A 25,919-nucleotide genomic window follows, 5' to 3' on the forward strand; every position below is an offset into this window, starting at 1 on the left:
GAGAATGTTCAGTTTCTCAAATTTATTGGGCGATGGGTTGGTGCTCGTGGAGCGGTAACCCGCTCTGTTCGTATTAGTAGTGCGAGATATTCAAAATAAAGAATTGAAGTTTAAGTTAAAACTTAGAATTTTATGCTTTAATCAGTAAGGCATAGAAAGCGTAAGCGAGGGAAAATCTGTCTAATTCTCCGAGATTTTCCTCGAATCGTGGAAACCTCTGACGCAAAATCATCCGTCTCCAAAAATCCTACAAAAAAATGCTAAACAATTACCGAAATTATCATTTTTGTTATTGTAAATGTAATTGAAGGAGAACAGTATCTATCTCCAAGCTTTTGTTATGAGCTGCAAATTACTGTAGCGTTGTAAAAGTTATAAACGAATTTTTATTACAAGTTCGCCAGTATTCTTAGACTTTTCCACCTTATTGAGGTATAGTCTGTGCTTCAATACATAGATGTGTGGTTGTAAAAATGCAATTCTTAATAGCAAACAATATATCTAATATTTTTTAATATTGCAGTACATGTGTATAATTTATAATGTAAGATACATGTATGTATGTGTGGGTAAACAGTATTTAATATTTTACTCTTTCTTTTCATGATTTAATATGTTTTAGTTACAGGGTGTGGTTTGCAGGTATATGTAACCCATGGTTTCTTGTTAATGAATTAGAAATACATAGTTTACTCCTGGAAGTAAAATCTATTACCAACATATAATACCATTGGATGCAAGCAAGTATGTAATTTAATATTTCACACATTTGTTCAATATTCTTATTTGTAGGTTGTGGATTGCAGGTATAAGCTAAGATTTTCTATACATTCAATTAAAAATACAGTTTATGCCTGCAAGTCTCAATTACTACCAATGTATAATAGCTGTCGTTTAAATGAACAAAATATTATAAAATTTAATTTTTTATTATAATTCATATATGTTTATGTGTAAAGCAAAGTTATGAAGTAATATATGTGTAATTATATCAATTATATTTTTACTATCCATGTTAGTATTTATATTATATTGTAATACTCTCTTTTAATATCACAATTTTTCCAAATTTGTGGAGGTATTTATAATTATATGTATAAAATAATAATGTCAAAAGTAATTATTGAGTGAAATAAAATTATTAAAATAATACATATCTCCTCAATAAGGTTATACAAACATTTCTCAAATATTTATTTCTGGCACAATTTTTAATTAGGACATTATTTCTTAACAAAATATAAAAAAATAATTGCTTAATACGATATTACCACAGAGGCTATGATATTACGCCAGAAATATTCCACATTTTCCACTTTCTCTTTGATATACACAAATTGAAAAATTAAACCTAAAATAGACAGGCATTTTTACGACAAAATGTTTTTATCAGGTCTGGATTAAGGGAGGAGAGTGTAGGTGACTAGGAGAAACTAGATAGCTTCATTGTTGAAGAGGCTGCATATTTTGTTGAGATTTCAGCTATTCTCATTGTCAGCCTTTTTGTTGATACAAATTTATTTAACTGTAATGTGAAAGTCGAAACATTCTGCAAACTATACATCAATTAAATATAACACTGTTCAAAGCTGTTAAAATGGGAATGTGTATGTATGTGCGATGGTTGCATACATACTTCGTTTTGCAATGATATAAAAATAGTATACTGCTTAGCTATTACAACTTGTAAAAAAGCTTATTTTTAATTGTGGATTATGATTTCGATGCAAAAGGGCTCGCGAATTACATTTTGAGTTTAATTTTTCAATTTGTGTATGATTCTTAAAGTAATGCTTATCTCGCAAATTTTGTAGAGCGCACAGTGAACTATTCACATAAACCATAAGATTAATGTAATGACTAATATAATGGCTTCATTTGATTTCGATACTTTGTAAGATCGGAATAACCACGACTTTTACAAATGTACTGGGTGCACATTTTTATACTGACAGTGTTTTTGTTGGGAATTACTTTTTACAAGTTTTATTCTTGTTTTTTTTTTAATTAATACAAATGAAATATACGCATATATATCTAACTATCAATATAAATATAGATGTTTATACATATATAAATTTGTTGTGTTTATTTACACAGATATTTTATACAATCATACTTTGATTTAATAATTATTAATATGTTACCTTTTAATAAATTTCCTATTGGCATATTTATTATTACAAGTCATTTAAGTTATATTATAACCAGAAATTTAATTCTATAAATTACTTCAAATGCTATGTTCAGAAATAGCTAATTGCATTTGTTTTTCTGCTAATCTGAAAAATAACAAGAAAGATTTACAGTCAAATTGACTCTTAAACGCAGCCTTATAAATCAAATCCTTATTCTTTATTCCTGAGTAGAAAAAAAGATTTGTTTCTAAAGATTTGTTTACAAGTATTATAAAATATATTTATCTTTCAATAATTTCGACGTTTTTTCAATATTATATGAATTCTGTTCTTTTCTCCACACTGAAATTTGCCATAAATGCATGAAGATACATAGTAATTTAATGATAATATACAATATGTTTTCTTTATAATCAATACAGTCAAGTAGCATACAATCAAATAAAATCTCAGATAGTCATTGCACGATCCACATTATCAAACTATATTAAAAACTTCAAATAAATCGACATTAAAAATACCTTTTTAAAAATTCTAAAACTGAATGCAGTAATAATTATTTCTTTCAAAAGCATAAACTCCTTTTGTTATGAGAACAGCCAGTTCTCAAATCAACAATGATAATATTATTTCCACTGTTCAATATAACTTCAACATCTTGTATTATCTTCTTCCCTTGTTCCTCATTATTTAGTTTATCTAATACTGGACTAATGAAAGTAAATTTAAATAAAAAACACATTAACTTTGATATTGTGATTGTGATATGAGAATTTAGTTATATCATTTTACAAAGTCTGTTATACTTACCTATTTTCAAATATCAAATTTAAAATTCACGTGCAATTTTATTGCACAAGATTGCCTCTATTTTAATATTCCGGATATTTCACAGAGGTTTCTAATTTTACTATTAATTGATGCTTGCTTTACAAAACTTTCTACTTTGTCTAATGGAAAAACTGATGAGTCTATAAATAATGCCCAAATAAATCAAACTATAAAATAAACCTAATAAATTAGATTAAAAACATATCTAGAGACGCGGTAGCGTCTCGACGCCAAGTACATGAAGAAGAACACGTCGAAGCTTGGATTCGGGAAGAGTAGGTTGTTGTATGGTTATTTAGTGAATTGTTCTATTAATTTAAACCTGAATGAAACTTATTGGATTGGAAGAGAGAATGTACTATTTAATTATACGTCTTGTCTGTTTGAGTTACAATTCTGGAATGGATTGATCTTCCTTTCAATCGTTGCTAACAACTAATATTCCTTTTGTTTTTCTACTGGGTGAAATTTAAACCGAAATGTACAATTATTTAAAATACAACATTATGATTTACATTCATAGCTTATAATAATCGATTCATTTAAATCTCCCTCCAAACTATCTTCGTGATGGCGCAGCTTGAGACTTCTACTTAAGGGGGTACGGTAGTCACGTGACTTTTCGAGATTGCCAGGTCGGTATCTGCTATTACAGTTTTCGTTACAGAAATAGTATTACCCACAGACACGTGGCTGCCTGATGAACGCAAGATGGAGCCTTTCTATGATTTCGATTTCGGGAGGTAGCTTAGAAAATTTCCCCCTCTACTGCACACACTACTATACGAGTTATGTGTACGTGAACTCGACGCTTCGCGACCGACTTCGGACATTTGCGGAAAGTAGAGAGAGTGCGAATATAAGTCTTACTCTCTCACTCTTGAAACGCCATATTCAACTGTTCACATCCCTACAAGCGGCACGAGCCACGCGCGATGTTTCCGATTGCTGAGATATTTTCAGTGATTCAATACAGCACTGAATCGTGTGAATGTAGTGGTATTTAGCAAACGACACATGTTATTTGTATGTGTATAACTTTTACACGTGTCACATTCTAAATACCACTACATTCATATTATTCATTGTTCGCCCACATCGATACGATCCATCACAACGATAATTACACAATACATTTAGTTTGAAATAACTAAACAATACATGTGTTAAAATTTTTTATTTAAAAATAAAACTTGATATCTTGGTGCCCGTCTCTTCCGCCTCTGTAGCTGCTGTCACGACCCCGGTCAAAGTTGCTACTGCCGTTCTTCCACTTGCGTAGTGTGAACTCTTTCTCTATCAAAGTAAACACAATTATTTATCTATAATATTGAAAATAAACATAATTATTACATTTTTTGTGATTTATAAGACAAATATGATTAGTTAGTGTGAAATCACCTATACATCTACGTACCTCTTTTACATACTTCAGTAACTCCTGTCATGGCGACATCGTTCATCTGGGGCAAGCTGAAACTTCTCCTGTGTGAACTCTTTTATCTGTAATGTTGAAAATAAATATAATTATTACATTATGTTCGATGTACAGGAGAAATATGATTAGTTAGCATGAAATCTGTTATACATCTATATACCTTTTTTATACACGTTCAATAACTCTTGTCATGGCGATACGGCTCATCTGTATTTATACTGCGTTCACTGAGAGAATGCAGTCGTTTCACGCAGATGACTACCATTGTCAGCTCGCAAGTGTCGAAGGAACTCAGCTGTCCTATTGAAAAATGATAGTGAAGTTCCAATAAATTTTGAACTCAGTTTGAGTTTTTTGATGCCGTGTACTTACAGAAGTCAGAAAATTACAGTTGGATGCTATAAAATCTGTGATAAAAATTTAAGCACAACGAAAACGATTTATAATGAATTTATCTTCGATGAAAAATGTACATTATTATTATATGTATGTGACTATATTTATCTCTTTACATATGTTGTAAAGTGTTGGCTCTGTCTTTGTTTCAAGTGGCAGGATTTGCACTCTTGATACTGATCTGTGAAAAACAGAAGAAATGTATGGTGTTGTCCAATTATTTATACGATAAAGATATCATCATTATCGTACTTACCGTTTTTTGTGCATCATTTCCACTTCATACAAAAGAATTATTCCTGTGATATGAACCTGTAAAAGAAATGTATACAAAATTATTTTCATGATGATTTCGAATTAATTCACCTATAGATAACATTTTGTAATTTTACTGTAGTCGCAATAGGCCATAGAAAAGTTCTTCATGTGCGCTGCTTTGCACTCGTTGGTGCAATTGCGACATTAGATTGCAATCGGACAGCTCTTCATGTGCGCTGCTTTGCACTCGTTGGTGCAATTGTGACATTAGATTGCAATCGGACAGCTCTTCATGTGCGCTGCTTTGCACTCGTTGGTGCAATTGTGACATTAGATTGCAATCGGACAGCTCTTCATGTGCGCTGCTTTGCACTCGTTGGTGCAATTGTGACATTAGATTGCAATCGGACAGCTCTTCATGTGCGCTGCTTTGCACTCGTTGGTGCAATTGTGACATTAGATTGCAATCGAACAGCTCTTCATGTGCGCTGCTTTGCACTCGTTGGTGCAATTGTGACATTAGATTGCAATCGAACAGCTCTTCATGTGCGCTGCTTTGCACTCGTTGGTGCAATTGGGACATTAGATTACATTCGGCTATTAGACAATATTATTGCCTCAATAAAGTGGGAGTTGTCTTCCCAGCATTACACATCGTTAGATGTATTTTTATATTGAATTGAGCATGTAGCTCTTTTTTTTATATATGAGGGCTCTCTAATTGGCTGACCTCTATTGAACCTGCTGTCTACAATTTCTGGTAGCATGCAGTCCTCATAAAACTTTTAGTTTTTCTTCCATTTCTGTCTGCCAGAATTCGTTGTCTCTTTTTACTTTCGTAATTTTCATCCCTTTCGGGGTCCATAAACAAAACAAAGCATTTTCTCTGTTGGTGATATGCAACTGCCCTTGCACTTGATAGTAGTAATGGTGATTTTTATTTAATTCATCACCGCAATAAATCCGTCGTATTGCAGGAAGCTGTTGTATCGCTTCAGTAGGCGATAAATCCTTTGCCGATTCCGGACATTTGACTTCAACGATAGTATCGTCTTCAATGAGGCTATCGGGCGTCGCACCCAAATAAGGTACGACGGCATCGATGAAGAGGCCACACGATGCAAGAGTAATTCCAAATTCTTTTTCTAATTGTTTCAAAGCTTTCACCTCGTTCTCTCTTCCGTATTCCAGAGAACGTAGATTTTGTATTTGCGGATACATTATACTCTTCAAAGTATTTGCTCGAGGCGTATCCTTTCGTAATCGGCATATCTTGCCGAAATTAGACGCAGTTAATAATTTTTTCCTATATGCCATCCATTTTTCACAATTCGCCTGATCACGAGTTTCCTCTTCGATCCTGTGTCGTATCCTCTGCCATTCGCGTAGTGTTGCTATATGCCTTTCACACTCAGAAGAGTACACAGCCTCTTCCATGTCTGGTTTCTCTGCATTGGGGCCGTAATCGCTATCGCATGATTGTTTTTCATACCGAGAGGAGGACGCTTTCGCTTGTTGTACATATTTCATTTTTCTCAATAATATACGTTTACGTTGTTCTTCCATCCTTTTTACAATGGCTGTCGGTTCTTTGTCCATTGCGATACTCAATCGGCTTAACGCTTCTTTTGAGTTACATTGAACAACAGCAGCAGAAACTCTACCTTGATACGAGCCTTTTCGTCCAAAGTTTATGCGTTTTCCTCCGATGAATTTAGCAATAATATTATTAAATGTTTCGACGGAATTACTGTTCAGAGTGTGCAGCAAACTTTCAGCCTGAACGAACAGTGGCTGCATCGCCTCCTCAATGCTCTGATAAATGCCCGCTTCCCTCAGCTGTGGAACGTAGTTGATTCCGTTGGAGTCAGAGTATTTGTCGCAAAAATATGCTAATCTCTGACAATCCTTATGTTCACCGAAAACGTGGCTCGGCACATTTCTCAAATCTACCTTCAAATTTTTTATTTGGTCGACGAGATTTATCTTCTCCTTGAATCGGTATTCTGCAGCTTTGTGTATACCCGTGCGCAGGCGGAGGGCATTCTGTTTGACGATGCCTCTTAGTTCCTTGCATCGACCTTTTGCAACGATTTCGTTTATCTTTCTACCGAAATTGCGTAAGAGATGATTGGTGCATTCAATTTTCCGTACATGCACCATGTACTCTTTGTAAGGATCATTATCCAATATCTTTTTGTATACACTACTGTCACCATCGGCAACTAATATTGCGTATATTAGGCCGTGCATTTCTACGCTACAGTTGAAGCCTTCCACAATAGCAGCACTTTCCATTCCAGTTGAACTCTGATTACGACCCCAGTTTTTGAAGCAGCGATGCTCGCGCGCTTCTTCCTTCTTCTTAGCTGCTCGTTGACAGATCATACAGAATTTATTCTTCACGTTGATATACAATACTTTTTTTGTGTGGTACCCAACGATGGCCCCTACACCAGAAAGAGAATTGTAATCACCACCACGGTATGATCTTTTCATCCAACTGCCATCTGCGACAACTGCGATCCACGGTACATTAGAACCCGGGTATACATCGCCTCTTGCTATGGCCAGTTCTCTCTCCTCTTTTCCTGCATCTTCCATTTCTCGTTGTGCAGCCAGTTCGAAGGCATCGATCAACTCATCTTGACATTTGTCGTACAGTCTTCTGGACATACACGATACGTTTATGCCAGACATTATTTCTTCCAGTTGATTATATCCGCCGCCTGTCAGCATTGTCACGGAAACGGCACTGCGATTTATATCCATAGTGGCATCAGTCTTTTGCAAACATGATATGCGCTCTTGATGATTGCACATTTGACACTGTACATTATAGACTTTCTCTAATCCGTTTTGTTGATGTCCAACTATTTTAAAATGTTCGATGCCACAGCCGATATTTGAATGTTTTCCGAGCTGTATTATTTGGTTGAAAACATATGGAAAGTCGACAAAGTCTATCCCTTGTGACATTGGTCGATCTAACTGTTGTGGTTTTTCTCTATCTACCAACCAGTTCCTCTTGGAATCAATGTCACTTCGAACATCTTCACTTACTTCTTCATTGCTTTCTCTTGCGGAAGACTGCCAAGACTCTTCCGGCACTGGCGAAATTCTTTCACTATTCAGTTGATCTTCTTGTTCCATATCTTCTATATCTATATCTTCCAAGTCGTCTTCTTCTATGATTTCTTCTATAATTTCGACGTCTTCGGGATTTCCAATGTTTTCTTCATGTCTTGCATGAAAATCAGCTATAGTGGACGTACTTGGGAATATTTCACCGGACGCACCTGTACCAGTACTTGTTTGGATTATGTTACGAGTATCCTGACGGAGTTGTACGTTGCTGGTATCGTCTTGTTGATATTGCCTTATTAGGAGGCAAGCTGCATCCTTTAGTTGTCGTCTGTACGTAAAATATACGAAATATGCAGTAGAAAAAAGACAGGCATAGTAAAAATCATGTACAATTGACTAGCTATTTGGAAGAAAGACCTTTCTCGAGATAAGCCTTTGTTTCGATTATCACAGTTTTAGAATCTAAAAATCGTATTATATATGTCCTCAAATTACCAATGTCATACTATGAATCACCTAAAGTACGAAAGTGTTAAACAAAAAAAGAGCCTTTCTCGTGATAGCCAATAAATTTTCCCCCTTGTACCATGCAAATTTCATGTAAACAGTTTTTTTATATCTTAATTTAGGAAATAATGGACTGTACAGTGTTACGCAGGACACCCTGTATGTATAGATAGGTGGTAACGCGCTAGGCTACGAGCGAGCGATGCTTGGCACGACGCGAGCCGAACATGACCGATTGTTACTCGAAATCGCGACAGCTAATCGACGGTCCTGAAATATTTCAATTCCCTATGCGTGGCTGGTGATGTATGTATCCAAACGCACACGAATGTTTTGAATATACATGTGATCTGCTGCATTTGTTTCTTCATTATGCATAATCTAACTGCAACATCAGACATGTATAGGATCTCACCTCGTAACCGTAATGAAATGATGAACGTCAAAATGCACAGATCCTATACTTGTCATCTATGTCTTTACCTTTGCTCGAGTTCGGATCCCGTTCAAACCTGCAACTTTTTTTTATTCTAGAAATAATTCTAATATACAATTTGAATCTTTATATAAATTTGATTTTATATTACTTTGGCTCAAATTATTATTGTATTCCATAAAAGACTGGTTGTAAAAGAATGAGAACAGTGCAACTGTGTTTTATGACTATCTGTGCGGCTAAAATATGAATTATATTTTCTACGGTATTTTATAAATGAAGTAATATATGAAACGAGGAATTCTAAAGTTAAAAAACTAAAAAGAAATTATGTATGAAATAAAAAAGTCACAGATTTGAACCCGCATGACAGCAAAAGACGGGCTCCGTATTCTTGTACGTTACCGCCTATGCTATGTTCTTTTTAGAGACACGAAATATGTAGACAGTCTATAGATTCAACAGTTCGTATTCACGCGTGAGTCCACCAAACGGCTGAAACAGGCGTGAAGCTCGTAGCTATCGGTTGTAGTCAGTCGCCAGCGTTAGATGCCCACTTCATTCCGAACAATTATATGATTTCGACTAATTTTTTCATACTTGAATATCGTTCAACAGCAAAATCAATCGATGCCAGTCAATAATAAATCATATGAATGTAGTACTGTTTATAATGACATATATATAGACTATTTCTTTGTGTACTGTGTTGTTGGTCAATCGATTGGATTTGCAATATGTACATACAATGTCCAATCAAGGTATAGGAAAATTAGGACATTATTATCCTCGTGTAAAGTACAATAAAATGTGACTTACCTTTTCCGCCACTTTGTATTGTGGGACATGCGCTTAGAACACGTTGCAGGACGAAAACATTTTCTGTTCCCCTTTACATAGCGTGATCGTTCTTTCTCGCCTCGCTTTCTTGCTTCCATGCCAATAGAATAATCACGCAATTATGAACACACACGAATTATCACGGAACTGCCGTATAAAAGTTGCAGTACGCAATGAACCGTACAGAAATGTAGCACTTTGGACGAAATTAAATGGCAATAGGAATATATTTGTGCACTAAGTAAAGGCTCGATTGCTTCGTATTCTTTCACCGCCGCACCCAAAGCAAAAAACTAATGAGAGGAAAATCCAAAGACAGTAGAAAGAATATGGATGTGCGAATTACATTATTTTCTAACGTAAATACTAATGTATTACAAAATGTATAACAACTCAACGAACAATCCTTCTCTCTCTCTCTCTCTCTCTCTCTCTCTCTCTCTCTCTCTCTCTCTCTCTCTCTCTCTCTCTCTCTCTCTCTCTCTCTCTCTCGCTCTCTCTCTCTCTCTCTCTTTCTACAACACAGCTAGGAGATGGAAGATTTTTAGAATATTTACACATAAAGTTTTAGTACCTCCTGCAAGTACAAATTACTTAAAGAAAATATCAAATAATGTATTGACAAGAAGAAAGTACGCGAAACTATCACCCAAGGGGTATCAAGTTGTATACCCTTGGAATGGCAAGAAATTGATCCCTTTTTTTCTTTCAAACTTGTTAGAATCGCTTCAAGGAAGTGGTCTAACTGGGGTCCGGACAAGGTGAGAATGAGGGTACAGAAAGAAACAAATACTCGATTAAATTTAAGTCGGCCCTTAAAAGGACTTAAGTACGACGTTTATTTAATCACTCTTTATCTTTGGGGGCTGGGGGTGGATGAGGTCCTCGGCGGCTCCTTTTGTTTGTTGGCGTGGTTCCGAGGGCCTTGGTTTTGGACGCCGGTCAGCGACGTTGGCGTCTGAAACGAAAATAGCGGCAGAACCGCGACGGTAAGCGAGAGCGTAAGTCAAGCTATACCAAATAGTATCGACTCCTGGCTGTGACAACAAGCCTGTATGGAGGGGATAGCAATACCTTGCTTGTAACGCAAAGGTAAAGCAGTGGACTGTGTGATCGACTTTCCTTTAAAATTAAAGGGATCGTCGACCTGCAAGTGCGTAGAGAGGAGAAACCTCTTCTCCACGTCTTATGCACCTTTTAAAGAGGTGCACGTCGGTTGAATCCCTGCGAGAGCAGAGGTTCGCGAGCGTTGAAATGCACTGTCCCTAGCTGGTGCTAGGCTCAGAGGCAGGTGACGGCCAGAGACTCCACTACACCGTTCACCTCGCCGTGTGCATCTATTCGTCACACGGGGGTTGCTTCTAAACGGTTAGTGAGGCGCGAGCAACGTAGAGGTGATAGGCACTTACGTTTACTCTATCTGGATTTGCCCGTCAAACAAGGCTACTGAGCAGTGGGTTCGGTGCTCTTCCGACGATATGCAAACTCAGAGAATCGTGAAAATCACCGATTCCAAGAGTGTGTTCAATCGTTTTTGCAATCTCTTTTTTGCAAGCTGATTCGTCTGTCGCACGTATAATACGTGTTGATCGAACAGACGAATAGACTAAGCCGCAAGAGAAGATCGTTCGGTCAGTGAGGATTCTGCTCTTCGAGTACTTCGAGCTTGTTGGAGAAACCAAGAAGCTCTGTTTGAAGTAACCTCGAAATGGCTGTACTTCTACTGATCGAACTGTTACCTGTCAAAGACTGGCACAAGACTGACTGCGAGAGTTGCGCGTGTCTCCGCGAAAGCGCGGAATACGCTCGTTAGCCGCCACGCGGCGCTCGCTAATCAAACTGTGTCCTTTTCTAATCTTCGACAACTTTCTCTCTCTTTCCTTCAGGCTCGAACAGCTGACACAGGTCGTTCACCTGTTCGAGTTTAACTGTAATTTTCTAAAACCGAGTCCTTCGTCAAATTCACCGTGTTTGTTATTAGTGACACTGAATCCCCAACCGAAGGCGACCTTCGGTTGGGCACGTCGATCAACATACAACGGCTTTTCGTAACGAAATAGAGTTCTCAATATATATTAACTCTTTTTTAAACAAAACTGTTTCATCTATTTATGTAACATAATTACATTTCGTACATTTTGTAATTATTTTACATAAATAGATCAGAAAATTTTGAAAAGAAGAAGTTTTTTTACGCCAACGCATTACTCAATATTATGTTCAACTTATTTATACTTATAGAAGATAATAAAATTTTACTAATATCTTGAAAAGCATTGAGTGTCATATATTCGTTATGAAAACCACTGCTGGAATTTCGATTAATAAAATCGAAATGAAGATCGTCGTACGGGCAATGCACGAATGTGAGCGCTCGATTATCAGGCATACCGTCATTTGCAAAGCGACATTTGCGGAGCAAGCATCGTAAGTATTTTTGCATTTACTATCTCTGTTTCTTCTATTGTTACAAAATCATGCTATAATTCACTGAAAATATGTCTTTACTTATCTCGAGTATCGAATAACTTCTTTATCTTTAATTCGACGATTTATTTTCTCAAATAATTTTCGAGCACGCGTCTAGTCGCCGAATGCTGACTCGGGGACAACCTCGAACATTACAACGTAACATCGTCTAATAACACAAATCTAATTTTTTATGATTTATATTTTTATCCTATTTGTTTAAGAATGGTAATAAAAGATTAAATTTTTGTCATTGGACGATGTTACATTGTAATGTTCGAGGCTGTCCCCAAGTCAGCATTCGGCGACTAGACGCGTGCTCGAAAATTATTTGAGAAAATAAATCGTCGAATTAAAGATAAAGAAGTTATTCGATACTCGAGATAAGTAAAGACATATTTTCAGTGAATTATAGCATGATTGTGTAATTTGTCTATGAATCATAAATAATAATTCAAGAAAAGGATACAATAATTTCTTTAATTTATTTTTAGATGGCAAATAAAGAAACTGTTATGGAGTGTTCTCCATCGAAGGAGGTCGGAGGAGAATCGTCAACGCCGCGGCCGCGGTCTCCGTCGCCGCGGCGGGCACCAAGGGAGCCGCGGCGGGAACCGAGGCAGCCGCGGTCTCCGTCGCCACCAGCAGCAGAAATGCTGGCTATAATTAAAAAGGTACGTACTTATAATTAGATACATACGCAATTTCAGACTACATAACATTATAATTATTTACTTTTTCTATTACAGATGAAAAAACTTAAACACTTATTAAAATTTTATAAGTACGGAAGAGGCGGGAGAGGCGGGAGAGGCGGGAGAAGAGGGGGAGGAGAGGGGCACGGCCCCAAAAATATTATTATCATAAAATAAGTTATATAATAAAAAATAAATTATAAATAAATTATTATAATAAAAAACTAAAAAAAATCATAAATTAATTCTTGTATTAATTCTTTTTACAACCGGTGTAGTCACAGTGACTGCATTTCTAGAAATCGTAGAAGTCGGCGATGCTGACACAATAAATATGGGCAAATGAAAATATCGCGCGCCGTTTGTCGGCAACTTCACAGTATTTCAAGAGAGTAAGGTTCACTTTACATTCGCGTTCTCTTTTGACTTTCCGAAGCTGTCCGAAGTGGCCCGAAGCGCCGAGCTCATGCACACGCGAATCCTAAGATGGTGTATGTAGTGGAGGGGGAAATTTTCAGTAACTCGCATCGCCAATTTGGGTATCACAGATTTCGATTCCACATCGGCAGCCTTTCAAATTAGGCGCCGCCTGATTCGAGAAAGGCCAACTAAATTTGTCATATTTTTTGCTCTGTTTTATCGATAACCCAGCCGAAAGCAATACTGTGGTATGGTTTTACGGCCTGACACTTTTCGTTCTTATATGAGAACATTTTGAACTAGGAAAGGGTTCATTCGATAGAAAAAAAGTACAACGCAGCGCAGTCAACTCGCCATTTCGTTCAAAACACTCTCTAAATTACATAAAAACGCTTAAATTTCCATAGCTGTCAATGGTAGATTTTTGCTCTACTTTATAACACTCGTATCAGGAGTCTCGGTAGAGACTCGCGCCAAGTACATTCACACCACGAGTGGTGGGGATGACTGGCGAGAGGCTCTCGCCGAGACTATCTATACACGAGTGAAAAATGAGGTGATGTTGAAACTTTGAGCTTCTTTAAAAGTATCTTAGAAGATGTTTTTTTCATGGAAATTGATTAATTGTAACTCTGTGAACCTTCATCTACGTACTGATGCAAATATTAGTGAAATTAATGTATGGATTATCGAAAAAATTGCATATTAAGCGGCTCGTGTGCCGAAAAACGTTTAGTGAATTCTAGTAAAATGTCTGTGAGAACTATATTACTAGCATTGTTAGAGAGAGAAAGATAGATTTATGTAAATTTGCGCGAACGAGGAAGATGCCAAATGCGATTTCTGTAGTTCTAAATCAATTTAACAGTATGGTGGCATTGTTCAATTGAAGTGATTGGCAACACATGAGAAATCTCGGCAGACATTCGCGCCAAATATGAAATATATCATGAAACTTCTTCTCAATAAATACAATTTTATTGGACTTGCGTAAATAAAAATGTTTATAAACCACTAATGTTATTTTTATTAGCAGTTACGTACCAATTGGCGGTTTCTTCTGAAATTGCTGTCATCATTTTGAATGTGACATGACTTTCGTTTGTCGTGCATGACGTTTGACAGTTTGTAGAGATAGAGGTTATGTATCTGGTTTTTTTTGTTTTTAACTGTTTATTTTAAATGAAAGTAATAAAGTACTTTATATATTTTACGAAATAAAACGTTTTTATCAAATAAATGAAAATTTATTATGCAATAATAAATGATAATATTACATTTTTTATCCCCCCAGCCGTATTCTTCTTTCGAGGGCAGTCATTTGGAGGAGGATGCAGGATTGATCCCACAATGCCTAGAGCACCATCCAGCGGCATCGCTCCTCTCGCACCTTCCAGCCAGCACGGAGAGTTTTACGAATTACGAATGACCGATGGATGTGTTGAGGGCACATTAGTAAATTCGGTATACGTAACGCGTATACATCTGTATATATATATATATATATATATATAACTATAATAATATATAATATAATATATAATATAGTATAACTATAATAATAGTAAATATAAAATATATTATATATTATAATCAAATGAAATAAAACCTTTTTGATTAAATAAATGAAAATTTATTATGTAATAATATCAGGTCAGGAGTTTTACATGATGATATTAAATTTTTTATTTTTTCCTCCCCCTCCCCCGTCTCCTTTTTTCAAATCCCGCCATTTGGAGGAGGGTGCGGGATTGATCTCGTAACGTTTGCAGTACCATCCACCGCCGTCTCTCCTCCCGCACCCTCCAGCCGGCACGGCGCCATCGGCGTGGGGGTTCTGTAATTAATAAAAAATAAGCTTATTAATATGATGCTTTTTATATGGAATTTTATATGTAATTGATGGTGCAAGCAGAAGAAAAATGGTGATTGTACACGAAAAACTCAATTAAACATATACAACGATAGTTTTTTATACGAGGTTTTGTTTCCGAAAAGTATGTCTTTGAAAACACGCGACAAATTTTTAAAACCATTCTTTTCCGGAAACAGCCTCGAATAAAAGAATTTCATTCTCTATTTTAATTCAGTTTTTTTCATGTAGATACGATAATATTATATTTTCTATTAAAGTATGTTTATTACTTACGATTTTCTTGGTCTGAATTTGTTTCTGGCTGCGGTTGTGGCTGCGGTTGTGGTTGAGGTTGTGGTTGCGGCGGTAATCGTGGCTGTGGCTGCGGCGGTAATCGTGGCTGTGGCTGCGGCGGTAATCGTGGCTGTGGCCGTGGCTGCGGTTGTGACTGCGGTTGTGACTGTGGTTGTGACTGCGGTTGTGACTGCGGTTGTGACTGCGGTAGTGGCTGCATTGAAGGTTGCAGTTCTGCTATTTTTATTTTATTATTGATTAAAAAAACTCATTATTTTATTCTTAATGTTTTTTGGTGTATACTTTTTTATTATTTTTTTTATTTGTCTTATATTTGAAGTTAATAATAGTAATAACACTTACCAAATTCTATTTCTAAAAATTCTATGTCGTCCAACACGTGATCCTGAAAAAATGAAAAACAAATTAATTAGAACAACAGTATGTGTATTAGTCTTTATTAATTAGAATCAAACAGTTTCATTACTTTTACTTACATCGTTATTATTGTCAATATCCATTGTTTCTGGTTCTGCGTAGTTTGAGTTAGAAGTCCCGGTATTAGTTTATTTAACGAAAATTTGAAAAAGCAAAAAAGTCAGGAATTAATAAAACAATAATGATATAATACGATATAAATGAAATAAATGTTATTGATTACATAATTTCAGTTTGTTTAAAAAGCGGTTATATAACGGGCATTTGGCTCGTCCGCGAGATTCGTAATTTGTTGGTATACGTGACCGACCGAAGGTGGCCTTCGGTCGGAGCATACGTTGTCCTAGCAGCAAAACACGATCAGCTGTCGTATGACTTGTTTTTGTCGTCAAAATTAAAGTTCAAACAAAGTAAGCGTTGTCGAGCAACGGTTTTGAACTCCAGGCTCGATGTCGAGTGGGGACATCGGAGCCTGAAGGAGAGAGAGAGTACATCGTACTACATTAGCACGAGACAAAAGATAATTTGTGAGCGCCGCGTAGTGGTAAAATTTGGCACGTCTTCCGCTTCGCGGAGACACGCGCGGCTCTCGCCCCAGTCGTCTTACGACAATCAAGCTTGACGCAGTCAGTGCGACCGTTCGTCAAGCGAATCTCAGCTCGCCAGTTTCCAGATTTCAAGTAGTTTGGTTACCAGACACTTGAAATCTCACTAGCTCTCAAAAGCTGAACCTCTGTCGCCGACAGACTAGGAAGCTCTGCTCGATTCGTACGTATAATACGTACGAAAGAGCACCTGGTTTGTTTTAGGAGACAATTGATCGAGATTTGCACTCTTGGAATCGGGGCCTGCCCTGATTCTCTGAGTCTCGTTTCGTCTCGGAGCAACAAAGGCCGCTGCCTGTTGGATCCCTGAGAGACGGGTTACAACAGAGAGAGATAACGTACGTGCCTATCACCTCTGCGTTACTCGTGCTCTGCCACCCCGTTTAGTAGCAACCCCCGTGTGACGAATAGAAGCACACGGTAAGGTGAACGGAGTCGCGGAGCCTCTGGCCGTCCTCAGCCTCCAGGACCAGCAATTCGCCGGTTATAGCGTGTCCCTCCGCTCACGAATCCCTAAATTACTTGGATTCGTACGGAACGAACCTTTCCAAAAGGTGCAAGGCGAAGAGAAGAGGTCCCTCCTCCTCTCAAGCCACTCGTTCATCGACTTCTTCTTCGCGCCAGAAGAAGAGTCGATAATACAGTCCACTGCATTACCTTTGCGTTACTGGCAAGGTTTTGCTATCCCCTCCAAATAGGCTCGCGAGCGCAGCCTGGAGTTGGGAATCTTTGGTATAGCCAGACTTACACTCTTGCTTACCGCCGCGGTTCCGCCGCTATCTCTTTTTCAGACGCCAACGTCGCTAAGAGGAGCGCCGGCGTCACCAGCCACGACCACAGGGCCTCCGATCCACCGTCCACCCGAGCCGACGAGGACCGGAGCAGCACCCAGCCCCCTACACAAAAGTTAAATAAACGTCGCTTAAAAGCCCTTTTCAGGGCCGACAAAATATAAAACTTGTGTTTTCGTTTCTTTCGAATTCCCTTCATCTCACCTCATCCGGACCTCCGTTGGATCCCTTATTTTAAGCGATTCCAACACAGTTTTTCTCGAAAAAATGTATAAAATTGGTGATACGTACCTTTTGACGTCTTCGATCGTTCTGCGTCAATTAATTATCGTGATTCTTCGCAATATTTAGAGAATTGGCGGGATGGTGGGAGATCTCTTTCCCCTATTGGTTAGAAATCTTTTAAACTTTTTCGTCTATATGCAATAATGTATTCAATGGAGCGTTACTATTGCCATCTTTTTTAAAATTTCTTTCAAACTACCTTTCGATACTGCAATCTGATGTCGATCGATCGATAGTATATATCGACAATTTCACGTTTTAGGGTTTACAGTAATAATTGTCAATCTATAAATGGGTCGATAGTTAATGTTTTATACAGTGGATATAATAAATGTCCATTTATCAAGAAATAGAATTATTATGTTTGACGTTAATGATCTTTTATTAATAAGATTCGATAAGATGTCACTAAACACGGATTGTAATTTTATTTTTTCTGTCATATTAGGGATTATTAACTCATAAGTTGAACTTGTATGTACAACATGGATCTAAAATAAATGTCATTTTAACCAGTTTTAAATAATATTTTTCATGGAATGCAAATATACTCTCTTGTATAAGTTTTCATAAAACCTGAAGAATAAGTAGTTTTCAAATGTGTAAAATTCATTGCTGTACCAGTTATATAAGGTTAAAAAATGCATCATCTAATTCTCTTCGGATTTGCTGTCACGGATCATTGATGTGATCGTATCATAAGTATAGGATTATAAATTACTATTTTACATTTTACAGATCAATTACAATAAAGTAAATTCGATTAATCGAAACGGTTTGTTATCCGAATGATGCGTGTATACATATGTTTTATAACTCATAATTTGTATGTACAACAGGGATCTAAAATAAATGTCATTTTAACCAGTTTTGATACACATATAAATTTGTGTTCGGTATTCTAATAATATTTTTCATGGAATGCAAATAATTCGGTATACGTAACGCGTATACGTTTGTATATATGCGTGCGTGTGTGCGTGTGTGCGTGCGTGTGTGTCTGGCTCTGTGTGTGTGTGTGTGAGTGCGTGCATATATATATGAGGCACAGCGCGGATTCTTCGTCAAACGTGTATATTGCGTCACGTTACGAGTTATTATATATACAATTTTGAATAGTTAAGTTAAGGTGATTAATATTTAAATTTAAGGTAAGTAAATTCATAGTAATGTCTGTTATTTTGTATTTACACGTAATAAGTATGTTTCGTTAGACTGTACGAATGATAAGAGACAAGTATGTATTCTTAATGTATCGGTATAACAACTTGCTTGCTTTGCGTTTTACCATACATGTACGGTCTAGAGATGTATGCTTATGAGAATATACATATAAGTATTTCATATAATTGTTGTTTTTAATTATTTTTAATTTTTTTCATGAACGCTTTATTTTGTTTGTTATTATTTCTAGCAAAACGTATCTTCTTATTAATTATTTCTGTTGAAATGTATCCTCTTATTATTAATTAATAAAATATCTCCTCATTCTCAGGTTTTTTAATAATAAAAAGTAATAAATTTCCTTTTTACCCTGCAAGGAGAAGCAAAGGAGAAATCTTTGAATTCGGTAAGCGATGTTTATATTTATGTATTTATAATGTAAATATATCTGGTATAAATCGTTTAACATTACAAATTGTTCTTTTTTATTTCAGATTTTCCTAAATTAATTAGTAAAGTACACTCGTTGAGCTGCTTTGCGCTATACCGAGTATAAGCTTTACTGGCTGCATATTTGCGCCTTAATAATTCAAAACATTGCTCAATAGGCTGCATTTGCGCCGTGTTTTGAGTGGAGCAACTGCGAAAAGTTGCAATAAAAATATTGTTCTATTTAAAATGGCTAGTGATCGAATCATGCCTATGTGCGAAGAGGACAGAAATGCCATTATCAATGGAGATTTATTGACGGATAGGCATATTGATCATTTTAATCATCTTTTACGTCTGAGTGGCTTCTGTAATCCTCGCGGATGCTGGATGATACAGTGTCCTCAATTCATTGAACCTGTTTCGTCCGAGACGAAACATATCAAAATATTACACAGTGGCGACAAAGAGTGCGGTCACTGGGTTTGTACATTCTACGATACAACGACATTACGTGTGTACGATTGTTTAAATTCGAAAGTTTTACATAAAGATCATTGTATATTTTTAAGTAGATTGTATCCGTTTTATGATTTTAAGAATTTCGGAGTTCAATTTCCTCAAGTTCAACGGCAATTAAACGATGCAGATTGCGGTGTTTTTGCAATAGCTTTTGCTCTATCGTTGATTTATCATTGCGATCCTCAGACGATATCGTACCGACGTTCTTCGATGAGATCGCATTTGCTGTCTATGTTTGATACAAATGTTTTGCAACCTTTTCCGATGAATGTGTTGGGTCATGAACTTTTTAATATATCGAAGAGATCGCGATACGAGTCGCAGAATCGGATCGAGTGTTTTGGTCGTCGAGATGCGAAGATACGGAAATGTCATGCCGAAGAAATGCGCGAATGGCGACGAACTGAGACGGAGCAGCATCATTTAATGCGTCTAAAGAGAGATGCACGGGCTAAGTTTCAGAAACGGTGTGCGCAAAAGATTCGTTCTTTATCAAACCGAAGCAGAAGTATTCTTGCGTCTGGGCAATGGTTGACAGATGCCCATATAGATCGATTCAACGATATTTTAAGATATACACGATATTGTTTTCCCCGAGGATCTTTTAGATTGCAACGTCCAGAAACTATAGAACCAGTTTCATCGGACGAGAAACATATAGAAATATTATATAGCGGTGACGATAGAGACGGTCATTGGGTTTGCAGTTATTACGACGCGAAAAATCTTTTTATATACGATTCGCTAAATTTGAAAACATTGCACAAGGATCACGATACGTTTTTGAGGAGATTGTATCCATTTTATGATTTCGCAAACTTAGGAATTACGTATCCTCGAGTTCGGCAACAATTGAATACCAATGATTGCGGTGTATTCGCTATTGCTTTTGCCGTATCTTTGATTTATAATCACGATCCTCAATTTATAACGTATGACGCGTGTGCAATGAGATCCCACTTGCTCTCTATCTTAGATACAAATATTTTACAACCTTTTCCTGTAATAATGAATGTCGATAATGAAACTACAGAAACGTCGAAAGTATCGATAATACTTCGAAATGATGACAATAAGAAAGTGGTACGCCGAAAACGAAAAGTACGAAGTGAAGATTTAATGATAAACGAAGATTATGTTGTCTGCGACGATATGATGCGCGATAGTACAGACATTTTGGGTTGTGCTATTAATATAAAACGTGATTTACCTAAAAGCGTTGTAATGCGTAAGATTTCGGAAAACTCGAATATACGCAGAAACGACAACTATCGTAATATTGGTTCGACGACGAGGAAACGAGTATGCGAAAAGTTGCGTGTTTGTGAAAGAAAATCTAACGAGCAGAGTGGGCGAAAATTGAAAGCGTTTGTCGCGAAAAAAATACTTGAGAGAAGTAAACGTTTATACGTTCCAGAGAATAATATTAAAATGTTAAAATCCGATGAAGAATATGCAAGAATGATAGCTCGTAAAATGCATTCTGGATCTTCTGTAGAAAGAAGGATTGAATCGCAGAGGATACTTAAGTGGTGTATTTATTTAAGAAAAATGTACATCATGCGTATGAGAAAAACGTTGTTATCTCTTAAGCAGAAAGCAAACGCGATTCTAACAATGTTATCGACGATCGCTACTACTGATACTGATGCATTGATGGAATTACTATGCGGTCCGTCTAGGCATACTTTTTCTTCGGAACTGTTTTTCCTCGAAACAGCATACAGACGCGTAAACTTGAGTGACGATTTGGCAATGAACGAAATTGAAGAACGGGCGGTTGATGTTTTTCCGTCGGAAACGGAAATGAACGGTGCTCGTCGAAAGTCATGGAAATGCGATGAAAAGTGTAGAGTGAACGACGATTATGTACTCGGAAAATACAAACATTTTCTCGAGGTCTTCTCTGTGTGTACTTTGAAGAGAATACCGATGTTAGTTCATAAACTGAAAAAATGTACAGCGATGAAACGTTCGAATAGAAAACTCGGACATCCGCGTACTTGCTATGTAAATCCGTCGTCTTGTGGTTCGACGCTTCTATCTTTACACATTTTGTCACCGCATTTTCCTAAAATTAGAACTTTTAGAAAGTTGTTCTACGAATTGTGCAAATCGAATGAAAAATTATTCACATTGGACAAAGCTTTAAATGTTGCGGATTTACCGACTTTGGAAGCCGTGATCGAGTCTGTTCAAGAAACAGCTGCTACGTCTGTTTGTAAAAATGACGATATTAATTTAAACGAGGATAGAATTATTGCGGAATATTCGGTTGCTTTCGCTCGATTAACTAAACGATTAATGGATACTCCTTCTTACGATTGTGTATCGTGCGAAAGGTTGTGTTACGAAAGGAACGTATACCTTGTAGAAAAATTGAACAAAAACTCGTTAACTGGTAATAAAGCTTGGACGGAGTTAATGAATTATGTTGATGACGAAAAGAAGCATAATGCGAATGATAATTTCATTTGTAAATATTGCTTGAAAAAGTTTCGTGAGAATAAAATGCCGTCAACGTGCGCCTTAAATAAGCTCGAGGTGAAAAAAGTACCTGATGTGATAGCTTCTTTAAATGATTACGAGAAAATGTTGATTCAACGCGCGAAAGCATTTCAAGTGGTGCAGAAAATGGGAACGGTTGGTAATAAGAATTTACCTCATAAACAATTGATTTCCAAAGTTAAAGGCAGAACGTTTCATTTGCCGCTACCTTTGGAAGAGACTTTGAAAAGAATATGCTTGCCTATGGATCCTATCAATGTGAATCATGAATTACATATATTGGTTTGTGGTATTTCTTCGAAGTCGAAGATCGTATGGCAAGATTTGGTGGATATTGAAAAAGTATTTGCAGCTCTGTCTTGGCTAAAATGTAACAATCCATTTTATAGGGAAATTAAATTACCATGGAATGCATCGTCGCTGTTAGATGTTCCGCTTTCTGATATTGAATTTATGCAGGATGAAGAGGCGAAAGTAGAATCTGTCCAAGAACATTCTGCTCTATTGACGCAAATTCCAGATCCGGGAAACTATTATGAACAATATACCGTGTATCCGATATGTGAAAAAAGAGTGAGTGCGAACTCCTTAGCTCTCTATCAAATGTTAAAAATTCACGATGTTTGCTTGGACAATCGATTGAAATACTTGGATGTTCTGTGCTTCCCAGATTTATACCCTTACGGTGTTAATGGACAAAATGAGGATAGATGCGTACCCTTGAAGAATTTTGAATTTATAAGATCTAGACTTACGTCTAAGTACTGTCAATTTCGTTTAAATCAACAGTATCTCTTTTATTTGTTGAACGATGCGAATATTCGTCAACTTAAGAGTGGAATTTTTCACAAATTAAACGTAGCTAATCCACGAGAACGATATACTGCGAAAGAATATTTAGATCGGATGTCGAAGGAGGAATTGGAATCTAATCTGAGTACAATTTTTTCGCGACTTCGAAATTTCGAGCAATATTGGAGGAAACCGAGATGTGATGTAAAATGTATGACCTTTAATTACGGGCCAGCTACGTGGTTCTTAACGTTGAGCCCGAGTGAATGGTTATGGACTGACTTAAGGGATTATCTTTGTAATGTAAATAGATCAGCGACGCGTAATGCGTCAACCAGTGAGCTTGTTGCTACGGATCCGGTGTCGGCTTCTAGATTTATCGACAATAAATTTCATGCCATGCTTGATTTTATTTGTTCGTCCGACAATCCTATTGGAGAAGTTACTCATTACTTTTGGCGACGAGAGTATCAAGGAAGAGGAACGCAACATTTTCACGTGTTAATTTGGATCAAAGATGCTCCGATTCTTGGGGAATCGGATAATGCAGACGTAATGAAGTTTATCGGTAAATATGTTACTTGTAAGATGCCGAAGGAGGATGTTTCGCCTACCTTGAGTCGTCGAGTGCGAACGCATCAGATGCATACGCATAATAATTACTGTTTGCGTAAAAAAACGAGTAAAGGGAGAAGTGTTAAAATTTGCAGATTCGGTTTCCCTCGTCCGGTTACGGAAACTTTCGTTCTTCGAGATATTGTGACTTCGGTCACAGGCAGAAAAAGATTGAGAGCTAGAACGAGGTTATACGATTTACCTCGTACTCGAGAAGAAGAAAATATTAACGATTACAATCCGACGATGCTTGCAGCTTGGGAAGGAAACATGGACATTCAATTTGTCGGAGAAAAGTCAACGTTGTTGAATTGGTATTGTACAAAATATACTACTAAAAGTGAAACGAGTTGCGGAATCGATACGTTTGATATTCTTAATTCGACGAAATCGTTGACTACTCGATTATGGAATATCGCATTGCGAAGTCTTAATACGAGAGAATGCGGTGCTCTGGAAGCTGCGGATACGTTATTGGGTATATCGTTGTACGGTACAGATCCGTCTACTACTATTAGGTGGGTAGATGTAAATCAAGTTAGAAGTAGGAAATTAAAAACCCGCAACGAAATCGAAATGCTCGATCCGGAATCCACGGATATCTTTTGTCCGTCTATAGTGGATACTTACTATCCTAATAGACCGGATAAACTGGATACAATGTGTTTGTATGATTTTGCGAAATGGTACGATGTGGTGAATGTAGAACCTAAACGAAAAGGTAGCGAATATTTTCAGATAGGCAATTCTTTGTATTTGAAAAAACGAGGACGCGGTTATCTCATTAATCATTATCAAAATAGCGTGCACGTTAATCCGGAGCGTTATTACTTTGCGTTGTTGCTTTTATTTAATCCGTGGAGAAATTTGGATGAATTGAAAGGCGGGTACGATAGTTACGCCGAAGCATTTTCTTCGATGCGATCGGAACTTCTCGAAGCATTGAGATATCACGAATGTTTAACGGAATTACAAAAAGGTATTGATCATGTGAAGGAATTAATTGCCGAAGATTTGAATCGTGAAACTCAACCGTCTCAGGAACGAAATGAAGACGATAGTGATTTTCTGCACTGTCAACCGATCGAAGCTCGAAATGCTATGGAAGAATTTCGGGATTTTGCTGAAAATATAATTGATGACACTGTGGATATTGCGGATATGATTTCGAAAATGAACGAAGATCAAAACAGAGTATTCGACAAAGTAACAGGATGTGTGCTTTCGAATGGCGGTGAAGTACTGAGATTGTTTGTGAGCGGAGAAGGTGGAACTGAAAAGAGCTTTCTGATAAAAGCTATACGATGTTGGATAAAACGAGTTACTGGTGCGGATGTTGCTGTTGCTGCGCCTACTGGTATAGCGGCTTTTAACATTGACGGTTTGACTCTTCATAGATTGTTTCAACTTCCGATAGAGCATGGTCATGTTTCGAAGTATAAACAATTATCCGATCAAGTTTTGCAATCCTTGCATTACGAGTTACGAAACGTAGTTCTATTTATAATAGATGAGATATCTATGATATCTAATGTTACGTTACTCTACGTGCATCTTCGATTGACAGAAATTTATAATACTTTTGAATTAGAGAATGGTTGGTTCGGTGGAAAACATATTTTGTTTTTCGGTGATTTGCTTCAACTTCCGCCCGTACATGAAAAAGCGATTTTCGTGCAATTAACGAGAGAGAAGGTCGAAAGAATTCTTGGTTCTTTAGGGTCTATTAATTTGTGGACTTTGTTTGCTTACGATGAATTGACTATAAATGTGCGACAACAGTCTGATACGCGATATCGTGAAATACTTTCTAGGATTCGCGTTGGTGCATTGCTAGACTCTGATACGAAATGTTTGATGTCCAGAAAACTAGAATTTACTTCCTCGAATTGTACCGGACGTTTGCAAGAATTGTGCGATTATATAAAGAAACTGCCGTTCCATACGGTTTGTTTATTGCCTACCTGTTGCATGTGCGATACTTTAAATACAGAAATGCTTAAGACAATATCGTCGGACGAAATTGTGCTTGAAGCTGAAGATACGGTAGATTGTGTGCCTTATTTGAAGCGAAAAGTGTCGCGACTCTTGGCTAAAACTGACGAG

The 25,919-nt window shown here is 37.0% G+C and overlaps 1 protein-coding gene and 2 long non-coding RNA genes across 3 annotated transcripts; 2 read left to right on the forward strand and 1 right to left on the reverse strand.

Annotated features, from left to right (window-relative positions):
- The first annotated feature begins 464 nt into the window (after positions 1-464).
- On the forward strand, positions 465-15,030 carry LOC143186702 (uncharacterized). The gene is made up of 3 exons (XR_013003094.1): positions 465-555; positions 643-744; positions 14,810-15,030. It is a non-coding gene; the product is annotated as an uncharacterized LOC143186702 (long non-coding RNA).
- On the reverse strand, positions 4,130-5,374 carry LOC143187075 (uncharacterized). Its single transcript, XR_013003142.1, has 6 exons — positions 5,196-5,374; positions 5,060-5,115; positions 4,780-4,984; positions 4,568-4,707; positions 4,387-4,472; positions 4,130-4,265 (listed from the first exon to the last, which is right to left on the reverse strand). It is a non-coding gene; the product is annotated as an uncharacterized LOC143187075 (long non-coding RNA).
- On the forward strand, positions 12,208-13,104 carry LOC143187205 (uncharacterized). The gene is made up of 2 exons (XM_076391284.1): positions 12,208-12,358; positions 12,895-13,104. The coding sequence occupies exons 1-2, from the start codon at positions 12,228-12,230 to the stop codon at positions 13,064-13,066; spliced, it is 303 nt and encodes a 100-aa protein (XP_076247399.1). The 5' UTR covers positions 12,208-12,227; the 3' UTR covers positions 13,067-13,104.
- Positions 15,031-25,919: the final 10,889 nt, after the last annotated feature.

The sequence above is a fragment of the Calliopsis andreniformis genome, unplaced genomic scaffold (assembly GCF_051401765.1).
Source record: "Calliopsis andreniformis isolate RMS-2024a unplaced genomic scaffold, iyCalAndr_principal scaffold0022, whole genome shotgun sequence".
NCBI classification, from domain to species: Eukaryota; Metazoa; Arthropoda; class Insecta; order Hymenoptera; family Andrenidae; genus Calliopsis; species Calliopsis andreniformis.